We start from the raw sequence: 19,070 nt of genomic DNA on the forward strand, positions 1-19,070 counted from the left end.
CAGAGAGCCTGTCTTGTAATTCTGGGCGAAGGTCAGAAGACTTGAGCCAGGCCCATCGTCTTTCCGAAATGGCAGTTGCAGACACTCTAATGGAGGTGTCGAAGACATCGTAAGCTGTTCTTATCTCATGCTTTCCTGCCTCAAACCCCTTGTTGACAAGGATTTGAAGATTTTCTTGGAATTGGTCAGGCAGGGTTTCAGAGAAGTCCTGTATTTGCTTGAAAATGACCCTGTTGTAATGGGTCATGTATAGCTGGTAAGAAGCAATTCTGGAGATGAGCATGGTCTCTTGGAACACTCGTCGACCAATATTGACTAGGAACTTGACAGGATGGGTAGAGGAGTGAGGCTTCATCCTTTTTGCTTTCTTTTGAGCTGATTCTACCACAACTGAGTGGTGGTCAAGCTGAGATTTCAGGGGCTGACTGTACTAGATAGGTAGTGTCGGCCTTTCTGTGTACTGGGGCAATAGGATCCAGGGTTTTCCCAGTTCTTTTTGAGGAGGTCAAGAAGAACTTGATGAATGGGTATAGAAGTGATTACTTTAGGGGCATCCAGGAACTGGAGAAGCTCCATCATCTGGTGCCTATCATCTTGCTCCGTCTGAAGCTGAAAAGGGACCAATTCTGACATTTCCTTCACAAAATTAATGAAAGAAAAGTCCTCTGGAGGAGACGCTTTGTATTTTCAGTAGGAGAGGGAGGTGAAGGTAAGTCATCTGTATCTGTGGAAGTATCATCACCCCAGGTGTCATAAGGATCAGCAGGCTGACCTGTGGGACTAGAAGGGGGTTGGATACCCGAAGGGCCCGGCTGAGGCTCTGAGAAAATCGAAGCAATCACCGGGGGCACTTTGGACACCCTGGGGGTATCGGTGCCAGCATCGAAGGCATTGATGGCGCCAATGTGCATATCGCCCCCGATGAATGAATCGGTGGCGAGGGACGACATGGCATCGATGGCTGAGGCAATACTCCTGAAGGAAGAATGCGGAACGGTGTTTCTCCTCCCGATGAAGCTGTCATCGGGGAGCGCACCGGAGCCATCGGAGACCCGGGAATCACCGGTGGAAGGGCAGTCATGAGCGCTTCCATCCGGGCTAGCAGCGGTGCCAGCACTGCTGGAATCGGGTCGGTGACCGGTTCCACTCTCGGTGCTGGTGTCGGAGGAACCTGGAGTCATTGCATCGCCTTGTCGATGGCCTCCTGGACCAGCCAGTCCAGTTCTTCCCGGAGACCTGGGGCAATCAGCCCCGGCTCCATGACGGAAGAGGGAGGCTGAGGCACAGTCGGAGGGACCACCTTTACAGGCGGAATCGCGACTCCCAAACCCCGATCAGGTGAGGGTTGCCTCGATGTCCCAGTCGCAGGAGTGGTCGGTGCCGTTCCTGGATGGGGCTTCTTCGATATTGGCTCGGACGGTTGTGAGGTCGATGGTTTCGCTCCCTCGAAGGTCCGAGACTTATGATGCCAGTGGTGATGGTTCTCCCTACGATCCCCTCGATCTTGAGGGGGAGAAACGGGAGTCGATGGCCGTGACGACGTCGATGGTGGGCGGTCACCGGATGGTTGTCGATGCTGGTGCGACTTTGACGTTGCCGGTTCCGATGACGTTGATGCGATGGATGACATCCAGGTGTGAGCACGGAAAAGGAGTCCCATCTTCTCCATTCTGTCTTTGCGACCTTTTGGTGTCATGAGGGCACATTTGGTGCAAGTCAGGACATCATGCTCACGGCCTAAACACATTACACAGACTCCATGAGGGTCTGTGATACACATGGTGCGAGTACAGTCCGGGCACGGACGAAGCCCCAACGCCATGGCCATAGAAAGATCGAGCCGCAGTACGGTCGATGGCCAGTAGGGCACGAGGGCCAAACTCGATGGTAATCGACGAAAAATGGTGAAAAACTTACCGGAGTACTGCAGCCTGAGAAGTCAGAGGAGGGACCCCTGTGGGGCAATTTAAATTAATTAACTCCGTGAGGAAAATTCCTGTCAGGAATTTCTTCAGAGCTCCTAAACCGTGAGGCTAATGCTGCGTGGAAAAAAGAAGACTGAAGGGGGACCCCTGCTGGCTGCAGGGTTGGTGCCATGCTGGGCATGCCCAGTAGGGGCCAGTCAAAGTTCTGGAAACTTTGACAGAAGTTTTCTGTGATTGGGCTCCATCCTGATGATGTTACCCATATGTGAGGACTACCATCCTGCTTGTCCTGTGAGAAATACATTCACACTTCGCTATCCCTGCAAGTGTATTCTTAAAAAAGGAGATGACTGTTTTATATTTTTCCAGGTAGAACAGTTTCACCAATTTGTGAATGCCCGTAGGCCTACCACTTCTTCCCCGGTTGATTAAGGGTAACTAAATGCAATAGCTCCGGTATGTAACCTATGTTAATGCCGTATGTATGCAATAGATTCCTGTAATTCTCTTACTTAGTTTTCCCTTGCCTCCTTTTTTATTTACTTCAAGTGTAATATTTAAGTTGTTAAAGGTAGAATGGTAAATATTTTTTTTCCTTTATTCTTTTTCAAAAGTGTCCTTTTGTTAAGGTGGTATAGTTTGGATATACTTAACTATTTTTCAGGATTAATATTGCTGTCATAATTAGAGGCTTCTGTTATATCCAACTGTGATAATTCTACCTATATAAAATTGTTTTCTTTGTAAATTATGAAAATGATAAATAAAGAATTGAAAAAAAATAAGAACCCAAAGCATGGAGCACTGTGTTTAGGCGAGGGCATTACTTGGCGATGCTATGTCGGTATTGATGGTGTCGATGGTGGCCAAAGCGGCCTCGAGGGTATCGTAAAAAATATATATGAAAAAACACTGATGACTCGGCCAGAGCAATGACGATAGTGATGGAAGCACTGACGGCATTGACGTAGATATCTCTGGGAACGATGTGGCATTGAATAATCGAAAGAACATCGTTGGCATCGGAAAAATGATACTGGCATTGACGGAGTCGATGACCGCATTGATAGGAACGTCGAAAACATCGATGGAAACGACGTGGGTGTTGAGGGCATCGATGTATGGAGGCAGGCGCCGACGGCATCGGTGGAATGGCCACGGGCATCGACGGTATCAATTGGATCAACTCGGGCACCAATGGCGTCCATGGCATCGATGGCACTGACATGGGCACTGATTGAATCTACATTGGTATGGATGCCCATCGATGGAATGGACCTGGCATCGATGGAAATGCTCCGGGCGACGGTGGCATTGACCCGGGCATGGATGGCACCGATGAAACCCAAGGAAAAATTAATGCCATGGATGAAAACCATGGATGGCACTGATAGAAACGATGCAGGGACCGATGGCATCACTGTACCGCGGGGGGGGAGTACCGATGGCACCTAAGAATCCAGGACGATCTGAAGGGGGGTACCAATGGTAGCGATGGGGCATCGACTGCGCGAGGGTACTGAGGAATCGAAGGACCTGAATCAACAGGGGCCCTAGCAGCAAAGGAAACCGTGGAAGTCCCTGTCCCACTAGTGCTAATAACCAGGCAAAGTGTCACAGAGGGACACTCGCAGGCTATGTGTGGCTAACTGAAAACATAGGGAGAGGGAAGGCCGCAGTCGGTTGGCAGGCCAGAAAGGTGACAGGAACTGACCGAAAAAACAGGGCATAGTACTCACCGAGTGTCGAATAAACGTATGCGAAGGGAGACCCGTGCAGGGAAAAGTGTTTGTGAAGTTAAAGTTTAAGTATTTCCGTTAGGAAAAAGTGTTAGAATTTCTCACAGAGCTCCTAACCGCTATGCTTACTGCAGAGCGGAAAAAAGAAGACTGAGGGAGACACCTGTGGCTCACAGGGATAATTGCAGGCTGAGCATGCTCAGTGCACTCAGTGTGCCAGTGTCAGTCAAAGCTTTGTAGAAACTTTGACAGAAAGGTTTTCCGTACAGGGCTCCATCCTGTGATGTCACCCATACGTGAGGACTACCATTCTGCTTATCCTGTGAGAATGCTTGTATTGTATTTGGATCAGACAACATGTCTGTGGTCATGCAATAAACAGATTGTCTAATTGGACCTGGGATAGCCATGCTCTGCTGTGGGAATTGGTACTGCGTTGTCTGAGGCATAACATCATGTTCCGCGCTGCGCACATTCCTGACTTAGACAACAACATAGTTGATTCTCTCTCTCGTTTTCAGTGGCTCACTTTCAGGCATCTGACGCTGGAAGCAGAACCAGTTAGCACTCTGGTCCCTCCAGAGGTTTGTCATTTTGGCCCCCCAATATTTGGGAGATGATTATGGGCTCGCTGGCAGACAACACAAGAAAAAACTATTTGACAGTACTAATTTGATTTACAGGCATTCCTAGCTGGAGAGGGCATGAGATTGCGATGGCCACTCCCTGTGGACACATTGTCCACAGGGACATAGTGCAGCGCAAAACAGATGGCCTGGCAAAGTCCACAATCACAACCCGCCTGGCTGGCATTGCATTCTTTGCTAGGGCATTAGGATTTCCAAATCCCATGGTCAACTTTGCAATTAAAAGGTTCATGATGGGATGAGCTAGAGCCAGGGTCAAGGTTAAGGTCTCAAGGTGCCCAATAAAACAGTTGGTTAAGGTGGCTAATGCATTCTCTAGAGATAGTATGCTATAATGGTTTTGAAACCTGCCTGCTATGCTGCACGTTTGCCTTAGCTTTCTTTGCCACCCTGCGTGTCAGTGAACTGGTACCCCCTCATTCATCCTAGGTGGCTGTCCCAATTTGGCCTGGGTATAGGAGATTCCACCCTTTATCCTCACAAAGTAATTCTCATCATTCACAAATCCAAGACAGACCAGCGTGCAAAGGGCACAGAGGTAATATTGCACAGCTTGGTGAGCAATGCTACTTGCCCAGATGAGAATGTACGTAGATATCTGGACAGGCAGCCAGCAAGGGGAAAAGCGCCTCTCATACGCAACGATGTTCGTCCCCTGTCACGTCACCAGTTGCTAAGACACTGCAGTTGTCACTTGTGGCGAAAGGTTTCACTGGGCTTGGATTCTCAACCCAATCTTTCCGGATTTAGATATGTCCCCTGAGGCAACAAGAGCAATAGGAAGATGGCATTCTTGAAGGTATCAGTTATTTGTGCGTCCAACAGAATATTTGATGCTAAACAAAAATCACTGCTTTGTATTTCAGGTCTGTGTTCCCGAATGCAGCATATATGGATCACAGGGCATTCAATCGTGTGGTGGGTCCACTTATGAGCTGTTTATAGTTGAAAATATGTAATTATATAATGAAATAAAAACTGCAAAAAGGAATATATAGAATGCAAAAACAGAGAAAATGGACATATACACTGAAATATTTACCATCCATTCCATTATGCTGCTCATAGCTCCTCTTGCCCAGGATTGTTGGTGATCCATTGTTAATGACAGGAGAAGACTTTGCAGGGGTAAGGTTGTTGATGCTAATAGGTGTGCTTTTTCCAGGGTCAGGTTTTGGAGGACACGGATGAGTCTCTGTAGTAAAACAGCAAATCATTAATTTATTCCCCCTTTTTAAATTCCACCTATTTTTTGTTTACAAAGCTATAAATAATAAAGATCTAAAAACAAAATGCATATTTACTAATGTAGTATTATTAAATTTTGAAGCACTTTTCTTGTCTATGATATGCTAATAATACACCATGTATTATATCATAAATAGGTAAAAAACCGTAGACTAGTCGTTTTACGTCTTGGATTATTGGTTTTTTTTAAGTTTTTCAACTTGATCTCCTGAATAAATTTATTCTAAGACTAAGATGTCTGATCTACATTTTTTTACCTGCTTTGTGGATCTCATAGACCGTCTTCTGTTCTGTTTTCTGGGATCATACCATAAATAGAAAGTATTTGGAAGATTACTAATACTATGTAAAATCCTACCAGAGGAAGGCTGCATCAGGTTAAAACTTTAAGTAACAAAACCTGACATTTACATTTCCTATTCAGAGGAGCAATCCAGGCATGGAACTGATCACCAGCAATGTTAAATTCCAGGACTACAATCAGTTCAATCTTAGCAGATAACAACTATGCATTTACATAAGTACCAAATCAAAGAGTTGGCATTACACTGCAATGGAAGGCAATAAATTGAGCTTCATCTCCCTCACATAAGTGCTCTATTTCTGCAATATCTATCCCATAGGGTTCAGAGGACATGCCCACCTCAGCTATATTCAATATGGGTGGATCTGCCTTTATATATCCCATTCATGCCAGGTTCCAGTAAACTTGCACATCATATTCATTACTGACATTTAAAAAGTGAAACTATATAACAGAATGACCTATTCACTTCCTTTTTCAGCTCTGTAGATATACTGCAAGACATCTACATATTAGTCAACTATGTAGAAGGGCATTTTCAAAGTCATTTAGTGAGATACATTGAAATTTATCCATGGAAGCTGTCCTGTCTGAGAATTGCCTTCTCCTATCTGGCTGGCTTGTATAGCACACAAACTTTAACCTAGCTTAAAAGAGGTGCTCTTATGGAGCGGGGAAAGGGGAAACATCATGTGTGCTATTTTTCATCCCCTATCCGCACAAATAGCAGGTGCAAAGTAGATCACTAATTTTAGATATAAAGAATAGACAAAATCCTATGTACTTTGTAACTATGTGGGCTATTTGAAACTTGCCTCAACATTCACAAAGAAATAGGGACATGTCAAGAGCCAGAAGAAACTAGAAAATTTCCCACTTAAAAAAAGTCCTGTGCCCCCACACATAAATGCTCTCCATGGTATACACCAGAACTCTGTTTCTAAAAGTGTCTAGAGGAAAAATTTCCATTTGGGAATTGTGAACGTCCCCTAAATCTACAGGACAGAAGCCTTGCGATCCTGTTTGACTCTGCATTAACTATGCATCTCCAAATCTGGACGATATTAAAAAGCTGCCTTTTTCATCTGCCTCAAATGTAAAAACTTTATTTTTTCATTGAAAGGGGAAAGTTGATCACAGTGGTCCATGCTGTGATAACCTCATGATTGGATTACTATAATGTATCATATAATGGACTGACAATGAAGAGTTAACACCAGCTCCAACTTATTTGGAATGCTGCAGCTCGAATGCTAGAGTGAGTGTTTTATATTTTTAACTCTTTTTTCTATTTCTTAGATAACTATCATAGAAAATATACCTGGGTTTTCACCTTTAACAACAGTCTTTTGAGTGGGTCACTGCTGACCATACACAACTTAATTCACATGCAGTTAAGTATAGCATTGCTTAAGAACATAAGAACATAAGAAAATGCCATACTGGGTCAGACCAAGGGTCCATCAAGCCCAGCATCCTGTTTCCAACAGTGGCCAATCCAGGCCAACAAGAACCTGGCAAGTACCCCAAAAACTAAGTCTATTCCATGTAACCCTTGCTAATGGCAGTGGCTATTCTCTAAGTGAACTTAATAGCAGGTAATGGACTTCTCCTCCAAGAACTTATCCAATCCTTTTTAAACACAGCTATACTAACTGCACGAACCACATTCTCTGGCAACAATTCCAGAGTTTATTGTGCGTTGAGTAAAAAAGAAACTTTCTCCGATTAGTTTTAAATGTGCCCCATGCTAACTTCATGGAGTGCCCCCTAGTCTTTCTACTATCCGAAAGAGTAAATAACCGATTCACATCTACCCGTTCTAGACCTCTCATGATTTTAAACACCTCTATCATATCCCCCCTCAGTAGTCTCTCTTCTCCAAGCTGAAAAGTCCTAACCTCTTTAGTCTTTCCTCATAGTCTTTCCTCATAGGGGAGTTGTACAAAAACAGATGTTACTTTTCTCTCATGTACACATACCAACATTTCTTCCCATATACACAGATAATGCATCTAAGGTATTCAGAAAAAACGTATAGAAGCTTTGTTGTAGTTCCATCTGTGTTCAGCTGTTTGAACTTAAGAGGGAAAGTACCAGACTTCTCCTTTTTAGAGGATTTATGCATAAAATCCTCTAAAAAAGGAGAAGTGTCCATCCTACTGCAGGATCATCGCTTCTGCGGAATCTACAAAAAGCAAGAGATAGTGGATGCCTTTCAAGGTACTTGAAACCCACGAGGGAGGGTGCAATCCTTGAACTAGTGCTTACTAATGGAGATAATGACTCTGATGTTGGGTAGGGGCTCACCTGTGCAGTAGTGATCATCAGACAGTATGGTTCAATATTGTGAATAGGATATTGCGAAGTCACAGAAAGACCCGAGTTTTTGAATTTCACAAACTTTGTCAAAATGGGGAATGTACCTCAAAGAACTGGAAGACTGGGAGAAAAGGGGTGAGGTAGAATAACAGTGGGCCAAAAGTAAAAGGCACTATTACAAAGTCAAGAAAACTATATGTTAGGAAAGTAAAGAAGAGTAAGAGGAAAAAAGAAACCAACTTGGGTTCTCTAAGGAGCTGGCTGAAAAAAATTAAGGTAAAAAGAACAGCATTCGAGAAGTATAAAGGATCTAAAAAAAAGGAACACAAGGAAGAATAACTGTTAAAAATGAAGGAGACGAAGAAAAAAAATCAGGAAAGCAAAAGCCAAGCGGAGAGAAAGAATTGCCAAAATGGTAAAGAAGAAGGACAAAACATTTTCAGATATATCAGAGAAAGAAGGGAGGCCTGAAGTGGAAACGTGAAACTGAAAGGTGACAAGGAGTATTGTGTGGGAGAGAAACAAGGGTGGTTTCGATTATGTGGTAGGGTGAGGCAGTGGCCTCAGGCGGCAAAATTTTGAGGCAGCAAAAATTGCCTTAGGCTATGCCCTGCACAAGGGGCGAATCCCCCCTAAGTCCGGCAAGAACCAGGAGAAGGAACAGTCTCCTGCAAAAAAAGAGGAAATAAAATCAAATCTTAATTTTTTTTTTTCAACTGAAAAATCCTAAGACAATCCCTAAAGAAATTACTACTTGCTTGATCCCAAGAGGAAAGAAAACAAAAGGCTGACTTACCCAAATCAGGAGACTGCAGGGTGAGCTGAATCATCTGCTGGAGACAGAGAAATACTGAAGGGCTGCAGGGTAGGTTCTGTCCTGTTATAGGATACCTTTTCAGTTTTGGTCTGTCTCCATCTGCTGGACAGGAGGCTCAACCAACGGTCTGGACTGATCCGGGTACATACAGGGAAGGCGAAACATCAGTGAGTCTACGATTTGTGACTGACCGGTGAGAAGGTGAATTGATTACTGGTGTGATAGATTGAGAAATATGGGAAGCATACTGGTCTTGGACAGGACATGGGTCTGAGGAACAGTGAACCCCATCCCGGTTCAGCATTAGAAGAGTGCTGGCTATGAAAGGTAGCGGAAGAGACATTTAAGAGGCCCTTGATGGAAGAAAGGCGTCTATGGGAACGCATTGGAAACATGCGTAGGGAGTAGAATCTGTGCACCGTATGGTTCGATTTGGACGCAGAGGGCAAGTTCGGTTGACCTCAGCGCTAGAAGATTTTTCTCGCCACACATGTAGTCCGAGACCATTCGAAAGGATGGAACCTACATGGAGAAGGTTTGTTAGTGCGTTCGGTAAATCTCTTAGATAAGTGGCCCGAAGATGTATAGAGTGAGCAAGGGCCAAGGGTAGAGCTGAGCAGCTTCTTGCAGAGCAGCTAAGAGGTTGTGCGTGCTTGAGTGTTGGAAAACACATTGTCCCTATGCTGTCTGTCTGTATGCACAAAGATTTGTTGCAGAGGCAGTATTGGAAGGCATAAGGGTATAACTCATGGCTATAAGCTCCAGAAAGTTTATGTGAAACTGCGCCTGGAGCGGAATAGATGCATATTGGGTTGAGAAGATTTTAGGTCAAACTTACAACCCTGAGGAAATGCGAGCATGAGCGGGATCAGACTAGGTTTTGGTTCTAGATCTGCAATATAGATGAGGGTCGAAAGCGGTTGAACAGCTTAGACCCACTGATAATAGAATTTTCACTGAATCTAACCCATAGCAGTTTTGGGATCTATGAGGAAAGTGCGTAGTGAAAAAACCCCATAGCCCGACAATGAAGAATTGAGGGGCTGAGGTTATGGAAAAATGCACGCAGGGACATGTAAGAATTTATTAGAATGTCTGCGCGTATGCTGGACAGGAAGGTCATTGTGACTGTGGTGTCCAGAAGTGGTGTATAAGGGATTTATGGCAGTGACAGTAATCCCAGATAGTAAATTTATAGTGAGTCATGAAGAAGTTAGAACTCCTTGCGTGGACTGACTGTGGTTATGCAGCTGTCCATGCAAGGAAAGCGTGAATGATGTTTCACTCCGTAGAGAAACAGCAATCACAGATAGTGATTCAATGAAATATCCCAGTTGCCGAAGCTGGTGCAACCAGCAGAGCATGGGATTGTAATATTGTTGACTCACCATGAAGCACATAGAAAGATTAGAGGTAATGTACTTACTGCGATATGGAAGCATAGTGATGAGAGATACCATTTTACCTGTGCCTTCTGAAGAAAGCTGGTATTTCTGAGGTCTAGGTTGGGCAGAGAGTAACTACTTTCTGTTGAAAGAAAGAATAGTGTAATTAAAACTCCTCAAACCCCCCCCTGTACTTTTGTAGCATCTGAGGGAGTGTACCGGGAACCTTGGTACAAAGTGGGGTGGCCGCTCTGAATCCTGCCAGTTGGGAGACCAGAGGTGTCCAACTGGAGGGGCTGAATGTAATCTGGATATCATGTAACCTCCCACGGGAGGCGTGAGCGGTAAAGTCCTACCCGCATTTCTGTGTGCTGTACAAGCAGACATCGAGACCTGTCGTCAGGCTTCCAGGTGGACTTGCACTTGAGGCAGTATTTGCTGGATCTCGTGTTAGCAGATCAGCGAATGCATCTGGAACTTTGGTTCTGAATTAGGAACCAGAAGCCAGAGTATTAATCAGTACAAAGCCCCGTTGTTGAAAATGGGAGATGTCCTGATGCAAGCCCAAAGAAATGATAGAGAGTTCTCTTGGGTATTGTGGCTGACATAGCCATATGTGACACTAATACAGTTCTTGAAAGGTACATGACCTAAAACTTTTCAAACCATGTGGCCTGAATTAGAGAACACATCTCAATGGAATGCCGCAGAAGCGGGTACTTACCATCTGACGTGGATCACCGAAGGATGGAGCCGGTGAAGATTTCTGGCTCCGTGGATTTCAGGAGTCATCAAGGGGTAAGCCTGTCGGCTGTAGACCACCCTTCTCAACCCTGATGCCTGGTATATGGCGCAGGTATAGAGGAGACAGGCTGAGCGTGGCTGGCGCTAACCACAGTAATTTTGTGGAGAGGCCACAATCCCGCACCAATGATCTGTGGGGCACGCCTTGGGAACAGGGGGAGCCAATTAATAACTCGTGAACCCGGCCCTCGTCGTAGCGGCTCGATGTCTCGTGACGACAGTGCAGAATTATTTGGAACTCGTTCCGGTGTTTCTGGAGCACCAAGGACTGCCAGCACTGTGCAGACAGTGGCGATGGCAGTGGTGATGTTGCTCGGCCTGGGCATTCTCCAGCTCCGAGAAGGATAGCACCGATGTGCTGGATGGCGTCGGTGGCGGGACGATCACCGTGTTGGTGACGATGCGTGACATGGCACTTGGCCCGGTCTTTCCCAAGCGCCGAGTTGGATGCCCTCGTTGTCTTGGATGGCGACTGATGACGGACTGTCATCATGCCTGCACTGCTCCTGGCACTATGTAGTGTCGTAGGCTAATACGGGGCTTTAATAAGAACCCAAAGCATGGAGCACTGTGTTTAGGTGAGGGCATTACGTGGAGGCGCTATGTCGGTATTGACGGTGTCGATGGCGGCTGAAGCTGCCTCGAGGGTACCGTCAAAAATATATATGAAAAAACGTCGATGACTCGGGCAGAGTAATGATGAGAGGTACTTGATGGAGAGACAATTGAGGTTGTCAACTTATGAACATGATGTATCCATAGGGTCACAGATAGTGTGTGTGACTTTGTATTATGTCTGAAAAAAGGATATAATTGGATATTTCTTTGGAGAAAGTTGTTCACGTCACTGGATGCCTTTATGCGTCTGGATTGACAAAGAAAACAGTTGTGAGGGTCAATTGGGTGACAGAGTGCGCTTTTTGTAGTATGCCAGCGCACGTTTACAATCAAAGGTATATAACCTTGTCTTATTGTTAGTTGCAAGAGGTTTGGATGGAGTGTGGGTAAGGGGATGGTTGGGTAAGGCACAAACTGGACCTTACTGTTATAGAAATTTCAGGTATGTGTGCAAGGACAACCTGCTGTGGTGAAATTGAAGATAAAGAGGGCAGTGAACCAATGATTGTAATTCACTTGGTCTTCTTGAAGGAGTTAAATCAACCAGGAAATGCACCTGCTATGAGAGGTAGCGAAGGTGCAAGTGTGCAGATGTGCAAAGGAAGAAAGCATGAGCTGTTCAAGATTCATGTTAATGAACTCGGTAACCGGTGGTTTTGTAAAGGTGGGATGTAGGTGTAATAGTCCCTACATGAATATGAATACAAAGGAATAACATGAAAGAGGTTCTTCCTCCAGATGAAGGTGATCAGCTGTTGAATCGGGGGGTTAACGAGGTGGTTTGCTGAGGCAACCATCATCCAAAGGGGGAGGGGTGCCCTGAGATGTTGCACTATCTCGTAAGGGCAAGCTGCTGAGGAAACATTTTTTTTTAAAATCTTTATTTCTTGTTTCCTTTCTTCTTTATGAGAATATAGATACATACATATATAGATGTGTTTGATTCTTTTTTAATTTGAAGAGAGAAGTAGAGAGTTCCGTGCACCCTGTGCGTGGAAAAATTCAGACTGAGGAGCCAGAGGTAATCCTGTCATTATAACAGGAGGAGGGAGTACCTAGCTAAAAGTCTTTACTAGACTTTGAGAGCTCCGCCACCTAGTGGCATGGAGGACGTACCCATACAGCATGGCTAATTCAGCTGCTTTATCTTCGTGAAAATCTCCTTCTTCCCCCCACCCTATTGCAATAGCATTCATCCTTATTAGAGGTAGCCTCCAGGCTTCTCTCTCCTTCAGCAGCATATTTACTGAGGCTCCTGCGCTCTGCACCACTGCTCTTTTGCTTTTGTGTGGGGCCAGGGAACCTGCTAGAAAGTGTTTCTGATAGGCTTGGTGTTATAAGTTTTGTATCAGTTTAATATGTCTCTGAGCTATTTTCATCCTCTCAATGAGGCCAATATATTAAAGTGTGTTAGTGTTAGCAATTGAAGTCTAGTTCACGCATATTAACAGTTCTTTTAACATGCATTAATTAGCTTGCAAGAGTTTTACTATTAAAACCTTTGATAATGAGGTAATAAGATATAAATGCATAAAAAAATGGGTGTTAAAATTCTGAAGGCACTGACGTGTTAAGGCAAAAAACTTAACTACATTTCCTAGGGGTGTATTTTAAGTTTTGTGATAACATCTGCATTATTGTGCTAACTTTAATGCTAGTAAATTAATGCAAAACTAATGTGCATGCCATTAACATGAGCTAATTAATATGCATTAACTGCCAATTTTACTGCACCTTAGTACATTGGCCTTATAGTCCCTTAGGAAAGTAAGGCCTATAGAACTGTACACAGTACTCAAGTTGAAGGCTTACTGGTGACCTGTACTACAATATTAACTTCATTTTCTTGCTCTTTATACCTCTATGCATCCCCTCCTCCTATGTTCCTGCACCAATGATGGGATCACTAAGAGGTCCTGGGATCTGATACATCTCAGTGCAGCTCTCCAAGGTCATTAGACTTGGGACATGTCATCAGTGGTGAAATCTTTCTCACACAATGATTGGTGTTCCATAAAGGAACAAGTCAGTTCTCTCTCTTTCTATACTCGGTAATTTTAAAAGGAGTTACACATGTAAATGTAACATACTATCGCAGCAATTTAAAAAAGCTATTTATGCATGTAAAGTGCACTTACACATCAATATCCAATGGACAATTCAATAGCATATATTGTAGCAAGTTTCAAAAGTCTACTTACATGGGTAAAGTGCATCTACATGTGTAAACCCCAATTTAAAACATGTAAATGCTTTTTAAAATCAGGCCTTATAGCTTAATTCACTCTTACTTCCCCTCTTTATTCTCTCCAACTCTCCTCTCCTTAACATTCCCTCCCTGCTTCCTTCATTTCCCCCTCGCCATTCTCTGCCCTAATTTCTCTCCTATATTCAAAGCTCTTTTTCCCCCCTTCCTCAAACTTTCTGTTTCCCCCTTCTAGGTTCCTTCTGCTTTCTGCTGGACAATGGTAGTTAGAGCAATAGCAGGCAGGTTGCCCACCATTAAGAGGAAAGAACAAGAGCATGTGATGGGGAAGGAGCAGCCACAGGGCCCAAGAGTGCATGCTCTTCACTTTTTCTTCAGGCTACTGGACAGCTATAGCCTGTCTGCTATCACTCTATCACTGTCCAGGGAGGAGGGGTGGAATGACCTGCCTCATTTGTAATTTGATTTGGTGGAATGAAGAAATGATAGAAAGAGGAATAAAGGAGGTGCAGTAGAGGAATAAGATGAGAAATGTAGCAAAAGGACAAAGTGGAGAGATGAAAAAGATAAAATTAGGTTTCTTACCTACTAATTTTCTTTCCTTGAGTCCTACCAGACCAGTCCAGATGCATGGGTTTCCTCCCCTACCAGCAGATGGAAACAGAGAATGAAAGCTTTGATAGAAACAGCCTTATAAGGTACTGTGCCATTTGCAGCTTTTCAGTATTACCTTCCCAAAGTGACTCCTCCCTGTGAGCAGGGGTAATCCAGAAAAATTAAACTTCAACACTCAGTGAAGCTTTTAAGCATCTGAATCTTCATATCAAAGGGTCCAAAAACTCAGAAAGAACCATAAACAAAATATAAAGCAGAGTTGCTTACCTGTAACAGGTGTTCTCCCAGGACAGCAGGATGTAGTCCTCACATATGGGTGATGTCACCGGACGGAGCCCTATCTCAGAAAACGTTATGTCAAAGTTTCTAGAAAGCTTTGACTGGCACACTGAGTGCACTGAGCATGCCCAGCATGCCATTATCCCTGTGTCCACAGGGGTCTCCCTTCAGTCTCGTTTGTAGCAAAAAGCGCGAGTGAAAAATAAAATAAATAAATGTTAGCAGACCCAACTCTCCGTGGGGTGGCGGGTGGGTTCCGTGAGGACTACATCCTGCTGTCCTGGGAGAACACCTGTTACAGGTAAGCAACTCTGCTTTCTCCCAGGATAAGCAGGATGGTAGTCCTCACATATGGGTGATTAGTAAGCTATAGGCTGACTCATATTATAACAGGCCAATAGCAGACAACTCGTGCGGAGGCACAATAATTGGGGTGCTATTGGTAAAGATGAGGCAGCCTGACATTACAGAAAGTGGTTGTGGAAGGAGTTGAGGATTATCATGGAAGAAAGCTTGCAAGACAGGTTGGCCAAAGGCAGAGTCTTGACAGACTTTCATTGATAAGAAGAGGAGGGCTGCAAATGTGTGAAGATAGCTACAAGTCGCAGCCTAGGAAATAGTGGCCATTGGTACTGAACGATAGTGTGGTACTGATGTTGTCATGGCCGTTATAGAATGTGCCTGTACTCACACCTAGAGAGGAAGGCCTGGTGCGTCACAGCAGAATTCGATACAATCTGCTAGTCAGTTGGAGAGACTCTGTTTGCCCACTTGATCTCGCAGCTTGTCTTTTGTCAAAGAAGGAAAGAGTTAGGTGTAATTCCTATGGAGTGTAGTGCGGTCTAGAGAGAATGCAAGTGCACTCTTACAGTCCAAGGAGTGGAAAACCCTCTCGCCCTGGTGAGAGAGAGGCGTTGGGAAAAAGTGGGCAGACTATATTCTGAGTAAGGTGAGAGGCTGCATCTACCTTAAGAAGAATATGAAGGTGAGTACATAGGACCACTCGGTCACGGAGGAACGCAGGGTCGGACCTACAAGATGGCCATTGAGAATCAGATTTGGATTTACAACAATTACTTGGAAAACAGGTCCTGGTGCTCCAACATCTGGCTGGTGGGTCTACCCGAGTCCCTGATGGACAAAGATCTTGCCCAGACTTTGGAAACTTAGCTTACGCGCGAGTTGGCCCTCACCATGCAGTTTGGACCGCTCCGTATTGAAAGAGCGCACAGATTGGGACTTCGAAAAGACAATTTATCCAGACCACGAGTGGTCATTGCTAAACTACTTAATTATGCCCACAAAGGTGAGATTCTGTGGTCGCTGAGGGCAGGGAAAGAACTACAGTACGAGAACCAATGGATTTTGGTGTTCCAAGATTTTTCAGCACAACTTTCCCAGCAGCGCAGGAAAATGGCCTCCTATTGTGCAAAATTGTTTGCTCTGGGCACTAGAGCACATCTTGTTTATCCGGCACATATTAGAGTGGCAACAGAGCAAGGCGCTCGCTGGTTGGAGACAGAGGTGGAAGCTCAAAAATATCTCAGCACTCAAGAGGCTAGGGGCAAGAAGGCGAGATCTTCGCCACCGCCTGTCGCACCACTGTGAAGAAGTGCCGAGTCTACGGCTAATGAGCCCGTCCAAGGTTGTGTTGGTTAGTGTCAGCCACCCTATTTTTCTGGGAGTTCATGAGGGGCGGTTGTGGCAGACTGCCTGCTTTTTCTTATTGTTCCACAGCAGACTGCGTTACATCCATGTTATGGTTTGTCATCAGCAAGTATAAATGCTGCGATTTTTGGTTCTTTTTTTTTTACTCCTGATAGACTATTTCCAGGTTTCTCAGGTTGTTGTTCACTTCTTGTGGCTAAATTAGAAAGCTGGAAAAACATAATCTAATGTCACATTGCATTCGGGGAGGTAAAAGGGGGGGGGGGGGGAGTTGGGAGAGTGTCCGCCTATCGGACCTCATATTAGCGGATTGCTAATTAAATCTTACGGTAAGAGTAGAATGTAAGATGGGGGAGGGGAGGGGAGAAAGGGGAAAGAGGGGAGGGGGGAGGATGGGATTAAGGGGGTATGGCTTGGGGAAACACTGTACATCTCGATCATTCAGAGCATTTGCAGAGCTCCGTAGACTAAGATCTGCTTTCAGCTATCGATGTGGAGGTTATGGCTGGGATGGCTTCCATACTTTCCATCTAGATGGAAAACTTGCATTCTGTGCTTCTCTTCCGATAAATGGTTAAGAGAGGATATCGAGTGATTACCTGGAATGTCAGTGGTATTAATTCCCCCATTAAGCGCACCAAAATACTAACTTCGCTTCACAAACAGTCTGCAGATATCGCGATGTTGCAAGAAACACATCTGAATGATCAGGAACATCTGAAATTATGTCAGCGTTGGGTTGGCAGGGTCTATTTTGCTTCTGCTTCCACTCACTCAGCTGGGGTTGCGATTCTTATTAATAAACGACTGACCATACATAAGGGGAGGTATATTATCCTGGGTACGGAACATCATGGAGTTACTACTGTATATTGTAATGTGTACGCCCCGAATAGCCCAGATTCTGCATTTTTTTCAGGCCATTTATACTCTACTCCTCCATACCTAGATCACACTATCATTTTAGGGGGTGACCTAAATACCTTGAGAGACCCGCAACTCGATAAACAAATGTCAAGTTCTAGTCGTCTCCCTATAGACAATGGGATCCTTTTTTTAGAACTTATGTTGCTTCTCTCTGATGCATGGCGCCACGTTGCATCCTATGGAACGAGAATATACGCACATCTCGAGGGCACATGACTCCCAGTCCCAAGCTGGATTATATTTTAATCAGTGCTTGCCATTTTTTGAGCTTCAGGAGACTGGGATTGGCCTGATACACATTTCGGATCATGCCCCAGTCTGGACTGACTTTGCTACTAATTTAGTCCCGCCCACTCAGTTCCTATGGCTCTATCCATATTACTTAGTTGAGGACTCTAAATGCCAATCTTATCGCAGAGAAAAATGGACTGAATACCAAGAACATAATCGGAATCATATTGAGGACCCCTATTCTTTTTTGGTACACAGCAAAGGCAGTCCTCCGAGGGAGATTATTGCTTATGTCGCTAAAAGGCGGAAGCTACTGGATAAAAATCTCCTTCTCCTGATTGCCAAATTGAACCAAGCAAAGAGGGTTCTCGCGGGCTCGAACACTCGTATCCATAAAGAAGCTTATTTTACCTTAGAAGGTGAGGTGAACTCTTTGCTTCAGAGGGCCAAAAAGGTCTCCTTTACTATCAGTATAAACTTTATCAATATGGCAATAAATCGGGAAGCTGCTTTCTAATTTAATAAGAGCGCAGAGGGGCCCTCGGCAAATTTCTGGCGGTACGATCCCCTTCAGGGTAGACGGTTACGGGCACTCCGAAAATCTTGCAGTTTATTTAGAAATTATCATCAAGGTCTTTATTCAGGCTGGGAGCTCAGATACTGCTACCAGTGAGGCCTTCTCGGGCCACTTGGATCTCCCACGCATCTCTTTGCCCCAGCAAGAATGGTTGAGTAGTCCAATCTTCGGACGAGGAGGGTCAGGGTCACTATCCTAGCTATGGAAAGATATAAGGCCACCAGGCCCAGATGGTTATTATAGCAGAATTTTTCAAAAGCCTCAGTGATCAGTAACCTCACCTTGACCCGAGCCTACAATGCTCTGGTCCAGGATGGGTGTTTTCTCCGGATCATACCAATTTGGCATATATTTCACTTATTCCTAAGCCTGGGAAAGATCCGATGGTATCATCCTATAGGCCCATTTCCCTCCTAAATGTAGACCAGAAATTGTTGGCAAAAGTTTGGCTGACCGATTAGCTTCCTACTTCCCAATTAATAAAGCCGGGACAGGTAAGTATTTGTAAGAAACCCTATGGTCTTACCAACATCAGAAAATTCTCATGGCCATGGCTCTTTGTGGTCCATGGGGGAACCCTATCTTGCAGTTAGCTTTGATGCTGAAAAAAGCATTTGATAGGTGGAGTGGCCTCATCTTTTCTCAGTCCTGGACCAGGTGGGGATCACAGGGTTCTTTTTTAGATGTGGTACGGCTCATTTATTGTAATCCAGAGGCGATTATTCTGGCAATGGTATTCAGAGATTCCGCACCATTTG

General features: G+C 44.6%; 1 protein-coding gene across 11 annotated transcripts in view; it reads right to left on the minus strand.

Moving 5' to 3' along the window:
- The window catches only part of MTA1 (metastasis associated 1), an 885,916-nt gene that overhangs the window by 271,410 nt on the left and 595,436 nt on the right, over positions 1-19,070 (minus strand). For all 11 annotated transcript variants that reach the window (XM_029598824.1, XM_029598817.1, XM_029598815.1 and 8 more), the window contains one exon: positions 5,354-5,506. In XM_029598824.1, coding sequence (XP_029454684.1) covers positions 5,354-5,506 — 153 coding nt within the window. The remainder of the gene's footprint in view (positions 1-5,353; positions 5,507-19,070) is intronic.

Source organism: Rhinatrema bivittatum, chromosome 4 (assembly GCF_901001135.1).
Source record: "Rhinatrema bivittatum chromosome 4, aRhiBiv1.1, whole genome shotgun sequence".
NCBI classification, from domain to species: Eukaryota; Metazoa; Chordata; class Amphibia; order Gymnophiona; family Rhinatrematidae; genus Rhinatrema; species Rhinatrema bivittatum.